At 45.3% G+C, this 7,111-nt stretch overlaps 1 protein-coding gene across 3 annotated transcripts in view; it reads right to left on the reverse strand.

Annotated features, from left to right (window-relative positions):
* Positions 1–6,892, reverse strand: part of ZNF385A (zinc finger protein 385A) — a 176,957-nt gene extending 170,065 nt beyond the window's left edge. For 2 of the 3 annotated variants that reach the window (XM_039330529.1, XM_039330528.1), the window contains exon 1: positions 6,403–6,892. Coding sequence is in view for 1 of the 3 variants with exons in the window: in XM_039330528.1 (XP_039186462.1) it covers positions 6,403–6,412 (10 nt within the window). In the remaining 2 variants the exon portion in view is untranslated. The remainder of the gene's footprint in view (positions 1–6,402) is intronic. The other variant, XM_039330530.1, reaches the window with a different exon arrangement.
* Positions 6,893–7,111: the final 219 nt, after the last annotated feature.

A 7,111-nucleotide genomic window follows, 5' to 3' on the forward strand; every position in this document is an offset into this window, starting at 1 on the left:
TAAAATAAACAACATTTACACACCATTCAAAATATCGTGTTCACTGTAGGGAAAACTGATAAAGCAAATGGAGAAGATCCAAATTTCAGCTAAGGAATTAGGTCAACAAACACCCCAAATCTGACTGATGAGATAGATAGTCCACGAATGTTGGAAATCAAGATTTCCAAGTTTCTTCCCAGCTTCAGGTGCTGCTTGTGGGTGGTCAATTAAGGCAGCATTGTTTTAACACAAAATCCACTTCTGTCCATACAGTAGCTGAGAAAAATACATCCATGCAATATCAGTTTCAATATTCTGCCTCCCACCACAAAGAAGGAGACCGTAAAAGAAAAACTTTTAACTTTAGTTAGTAAAGGAATAGTCCTGGGAAGCTCTTTGCGTATATTTTTAAAATGTAATTTTTAAACAGAGTCAAAATCCAATTCATCCAACTGATGCATTTTTTTTCATCTAGTTGTTAAGAAAAGGAAAGGTCCAAATAGCACAGGATTCTGCTTCAGGTAAAGGAACTCTGCAAAATCCCTAAAGCCTGCTACCTTTCTAACATACTACAATTGGAGACTTACTCAGACACTTCCAGGATTCAAATTAGCTTCTTTTGCATGTTAATGACAAATAATATGGGAACTTCATTAATTTAACAAACTTGGATGATGCTTTACAGTAATTGTGGAGGCATTTTTAAGCAACTTAACATAGTGAAAGTACAAATGTGTTTGCTTTCACTACACGCTGATTAGCAAGGGAAAAGGAATGTCAGGATATCAAACTTTCCATTTTACAGGTGGGAACCTACCTATAAAGATTTAACACACCACCACCACCACCACCACCCCTGTTGGCTCCCTCACTACATCACCAATTTTAAAAAAGGAGATGAGGAATCTGCAGCCTCTTCCAGTGAACTCAGCAGTCAGGGGCTTCCACCCTTGCTGCCTCTGGCCTTTCCACCCACTCGGCTCCCAGCCTGTCTTAACTGGCCCCCAAGGAGTTGCTGCAGCCAAGGCCAGAGATAGCTGTGGCTTTGCTGCCACTCCACTCATCATGCCAGGCATTTCTCAGCAAAACAATCAATGGCACTCAGTAAACCCACATTCAATCATCAGCACTCTTATATAACATATTCTGTACTTGCTGCTTAGCTTTGAAACAACTGAGCAGAAAGACACACACACACTGAAAAGGCAGCATCAAATGCTTTGGTCTTAACAAACTTTCAGGGAAACTTTCCTAAATTTTGTGGTGTGAAGACTGAAAGGAACAAAAAACATTTCCTGGGAATGAACACACATATTATATACACACAAAGACACACACACACACACACAAAGACACACACACCATTTGCACTCCATTATTTCTGCTGTTTTTGATGCACCATTCCTCTCATTTTACAGGGGTACCTTCAACATTGGCAGATCTCCTTGTTCCTCCCCACTGTGGAGAGCCCCCCCCCAGGCTCCCTCCCTCTTTGACTCCCCCTCCCCAGCCTCCTGCCTCTCTCCTGTCTCTCCCTGCACTGGGTGCTGCATCTCTCTTTACACTGGCAAGGAACAGAGCTTTTTGAAAGATCATCCGGAAAACTGCAGGCCTTAATAGTGAGATGAGGTTGGAGATGATGCTGTATCTAGGATAATCCCTGGAAAAAATAGAACATCATCAACAAGGGAAAGATGCATTCAGTGATCCAAAGCCAGGCTTCACCACCCATCACTGCACCTCAATATGTTTAGAACAGAAACTTTCTTAATATGTGTTTTGTTTTAAAACATATCCTGCACTTTTTCACAGGCACCTAATGCTTGGGTAAGTGGTATATTTTTGGCTCCTTAAGCCCATTTTCTTTCTTTCACCAAATGGCAGCATCTCTCTCTCTCTCTCTCTCTCTCTCTCTCTCTCTCTCTCTCTCTCTCCCTCCCCCTCCCTCCCCTCCCTCCCTCCCTCCCTCCCTCTTCTCTCCCCCCCCTCATTCAGAAGCACACTTCAATTTTTCGCTTCAAGTTTTCTGCAAGATAGCTTTTGGAACCATTTGCCTTGTGTATAAATCTCCCATAATCTTGCCCTATATTTTCCTTCTGATAAAGGCTCCTTGGAAATCAAAAGTACAGCTCCTGGACTTGTGATGAAATGAACCAAATTGACACAGAATGCGCTATATTTAATTCACAACAACAGCCAAGGGCAGCCCAAGGAGCCTGACTCTTCCCTTTCCTTCATCCAGTCCAATGCCTGGGATATATTGGACCTCTACCCCAAAGAATTCTGTACATCAGTTCCATGGCACCCTTTTCCCTTCTACCTCAGGAGGAAGGAGATAAGATAAATGCCAGGAAGAAAAACAACCAAGGCATTTAGAAAAAAAAAAGTGATTCCAAGCAGTAAACAACAGAGTCTGAAAACATTCATCTGTGGGCATTATTGACAACAACCACTCAGCCATGCTCAAGGCAGAACAAAGTAGATTTGGCTGAGAAATCAGGCAGGGGAACTAAAGTGCAAGCAAAGCCCAGGCTAGTTCCTGCTGCCAGCTTTAGCAAGAAGGACCAAATTCGGTTGGAGCACGGATGGTCTGGTACCATTGTATCCTGGAAGGCATTCAACAGTCCAACTGTAGGGAGAGAATGAGGAGAGGAGTGTAACTTTCTATGAAACAAAGACTTCTCAAAAGAAAAGGATATTAAGTTATTTGGGGGGGAGGGTAAGGGATGGATTGGTTTTAACTTAAACTGTCCATAAGTGCATTTAATAAATTATTTTGGCTGCTCCACTGTGTGGGAAGATTTGCTGCACAATAATTCCCTTGTCCTGTACCCCAACATGGTTCACAAAATTACACCACAGATTTCCTAAGTTCATTCTGCATTACATTCTGTCCCTATACTCAACTCCATCCCCATTTAGTCACCATCACTGACAATTGCACCATAATCTTTTGCCTGCTTGCAACTGTGGCTCCCAGATCCCATTATTACCAAATTGTTCAGTGACTTCTTACCCAGTTTACAAGGTCTACATAATTCTTACTGCTTGGATTGCCACCAGCTGTACCACATTCTCTGGTTCAGAGAAAGCATGTAATTAAACTCCCATAGTTGGACACCCTGTTTGCCCTATGTTCAACTTCACAGGGTTACTTTCCTTGGCTTCAATCCCTGTTTTGTAACTGTGCTTGCATGGATCTTTCCTGGAATGTCATTATTGAAAACTGTCATCCCTTAAAATGTTGTGTTGCAAATCCCTTCTTATTTATTAGTCATTTCTAAAGCAATATGACATTTTCATATCTATCCAGTTCATGGTTTTTCCCATTTTACAAATGCAAGCATAATGCTGGTTGTTGTCTACCTTGTCCAATGAATACATGAGAATACACAAATTGTGAATATAAGTAGCCAAGGCTGCCACACCTTAAGTAAATGGGAAACCTCATTTTTGTCTCAACTGGACCATGCCATGATTTGTGTACAGCACAGCCCCACAAAGGGGCTCACATGCCAATCTTGTTGTTTCCCATCCCAATAGCACGTGTTTCTCAACCTTGACAATTTTAAGGCATGTGGAGTTGAAGTCCACATGCCTTAAAATTGTCAAGGTTGAGAAACACTGCAATAGCAAGTCAGAAACTTACTTGGGAAACACCAGGATTTCTGGCCCAGTTCCATGTCTCTGACACACAAACTGCTATGCAGCTTGAAACCCAACACTAGATCAGAGAGAGAGAAATGGATAAAGAAAGGTGTACTGCAAAGAAAAACTGGAAAAGCACGGAGATTTAGACAGACGGCAGATTTAGAATGAGGCAAAGAAACCTAAGGGAAGAAGAGGCAAAATAAAGAGGGATGTGAGCAGTGATTAGAGGCAGTGAGAGCTTTCTCTACAATGGTGTGTGTGACCCTTTCTCTTTCCACTCCTGAGCTGTGGTTTCCTCTCTTGTTTAGCAAAATGAGGATAAAACTCTGGTTAAGCCAGAGCCTGACATCCTCAAATGTCAATGCTAGGCCTATAAACAGAAGGGAAGAAAAGTGAATAGCCATTGTAATCAAGAAGTCAGGCAGGATTAGCAGACAATCCCTAGGATTCAGTGGCAGAGATCACAGATCAGAATCGCTTCCCTCCCTGGGCCATTCTTACATGAGGCTTAGGTATCCAGGAAAGAGGAAGCGGTGGCAATCAGATCTGCGGGATGGGGGTGAGAGAGAGCAACACAACATGTTATTTTGACAGAGGGATACAGTGTCGAAGATTGGGGGACAATAGGGAGGGAACAAATGTCTGCATGACTGGGACTGATTATCCTAAGCAGAATCTGGCCCTAGGCAAAGCACACAGCTGGTTAAAGAGATTGCAGAAGACAATCTGAAGGTTGTGGATTTGTTTGCAAGGTCAAATTGGGCTTCTACAGAAGTGGATAAGGAATTTGCAAATAGAGAAATAGATGAGAAAAGTATGACACCAAAGAACACCAAAGTTTGGGATGCTGGAGGTATTCCTGCTTTATGACCTTTTTGTTTTTGTTACCTAAGTTCTTCTTTGTGTGATCTGACTCCAGACCTTGACAGCTTTAGGTATTTTGCTCCCCCAGCCACTCATCAAATGTCAAGCAACAACACAAAAGCAGTACTTCTAGTGGTGGAAGAGCTGACCAGGATAGTATGTCCCCATTTTCATTTCCATCCTCTGTTATTTTGAGACTTCCTCTTCCTTACAAACTCTGTTTATCCCCCTAGGCAACAGAGATCAGAAGGCTCTCTCAATTATGTCTCCTGGAATGCAGGGAGGTATGAGAAGAGAACAAGCTTTCTCTATGTACCTCCATCCAAGTTGTGCATTTTTCTATCCCCCTCCTCACCCCAAACTAGGCATGCTCATAGTTGAGACATGCAGCCAGTTTATCCAAAAGCTGGCCTGGCCCCATAATTCAGATCATTTCCTGCGATCAAGTACTCCCCAAGAGGCATGTTGTTCATATATTGTAAACACATTTTTTTATTTTGCTATAAATTGAGTAATTCAGAATCACCACCAGCATCTAAGTCAACTCTCGCTAGAATCCAACTTTTATCTCTAACAGAGGGGATACATGGAGAGAAGACTTCAACCTTTCTCCAACACCATGAATGGAAACTGCCCAACAGGGTATAGTAGGTCAAAAATAAGGAAGAGGGGGGATAAATGACCCATGATAGGTACTCTTGAACCTGCATTCAACTTGAGCAACATATAATTAACTCAAAATGATTCTACTGAAGTATGTAAAGAGAATTATACGACAGTGTCCCAATCAACATCACTGCCAATTCCAAATAATGGGCAGCTTCATAATCTGACCCACCTGCCCCCCTCTCATCAAACAGAGAGAAAGTCTCTGAAGGTGGGGAAAGAGAAAAAGGAGGAGCATCTGGCTGCATATGGGAGCAACCTCCCTCTCCATGCATAGAGATCTAGGTCAACACTAATGCTTCAAGAGTCAGTTTATCAAAATAAGGGTTTCATCCAGTCAATCAGTCTCTCTTTCTCTCTCTATCCCCCCTCCTCTCTCCCCTCCACATCTCCTGCCTGGCAACCAGCTCTCCTCTGTCACCCAACAACCCTTGACTAAAGGGGGGGGGGAAACGACTTATTCCATAGCCTGGCAATGCTGAAACATGGTTCCCAAGTTGATGGGGAATCTGGAGATGCTTTTTCAGGGATGCACCAAAAAGAACGATGTTCCGATGTTCCGTGTCTTGAGTTTTTACTATTACCCCCAATAGCCCCGCACAGCCTTCTCTTCTGTTGGGATATTCTCCTCACTTTTTTGTAAAGCTATCTCATCCTCGCAGTTCATCTCATTTCTCCCCACCTCATCCTTCCCACAGTGCTGCTGTTCAGAACAGTTCAATAACTTCCACCTTGTGACGCAGACCTGAGTCCTGTTTAAAGAGGGGAGGGGGAAGGTATAGTACAATGCCACCAGGTTGTGGGTTTGTTTGGAATTCCGATGCCTTAAAACTGTATGGGCATGGGAGGGGGAATATAAGCAGGGATCTTAAGGAAGTGCCCTTTACTTACCACCTTTTTTGACAGGCACAACCAGCTTTCCGATAGTCATCATTTCCCATCTGAAAAAAAAGAGGTTGCAGGCTATCCTGGTTAAGGGAAGCAGGGGAGATTTCGCTATACCTCCGTGGCTTGAGGAAAGGGCGAACTAGAGAGTCCATACTGGGAAATAAGGGATAGCACGACAGATTTGTTGGGATGCATATGGGCAAAAACAAGTGAAGCGAGAAAGCAGAGGAAAACGGGGGAATGAAGAGGCTACCTAAAAGAGGAGAGGAAGAGCGAGGAGACTCAGGGAAACTGAATGACATAAGGTGCAAAGACGGGGAAAAGTCAGAAGACGGAGAAGCCGTCACTCACCTAGGATCATCCCTGCTCAGCTTTCGCTGCGGAGCAGCACCTTGCGTCTGGTCTGGCCGCGGCGCAGCAGGGATGGCAGCTGCCTAGGCAGAGGATCAGCAGCTGCTGCTGCCTCCGCCGCCGCCTCTTCCTCCGCCTCCCCCGTGTCCGCTGCGGCGGCGGCGGCGGTGCTAGGTACGGGCCAGGCTACACAGCAGCAGCAGCGGTGGTAGCAACAACACAGGGCCCCCCGGAACAGCAGGGCTCGCGACGAAGAGAGCCGGAGTAAAAGGAGGCATCGCCAAAAAATGTCAGCGCAGCGAAGCACAAGCTTTCGCTCTACACCCTCGGCAGGCGGCTCGCGCACCCTCCCTGCTTTGCAATTGGTCGCGGCGCCAATTCGAGCGCCCAATGAGAGGGACCAAAGACAACTCGTTCAAAGAGAGAGAGAGAGAGAGAGAGAGAGAGAGAAAATCACCACCGCAAGCGGGAGGGGGTCCTTTCCCTTACCCATCCGCTCCCCCCCCCACACACGCACGCACACACGCCCGAAGTCGAGCTGGCCAACGCTCTCCCTGCAGTGGCAGCCAAGCAGGTAAAACGCACCTTCGGCGCATCGGGAACGTGGCCGCTCGCGCTGAGGCACGCGTGCTCGAGAGCGCGCACACGTCCGCCAGCTGAAAGACCGAATCCGGGCTGGGTTCCAAATCCCTACCTGGCGGGATGGCAC

Source organism: Crotalus tigris, unplaced genomic scaffold (assembly GCF_016545835.1).
Source record: "Crotalus tigris isolate CLP2741 ecotype Arizona unplaced genomic scaffold, ASM1654583v1 scf7180000024429.2167931701:2281839, whole genome shotgun sequence".
NCBI lineage: Eukaryota > Metazoa > Chordata > Lepidosauria > Squamata > Viperidae > Crotalus > Crotalus tigris.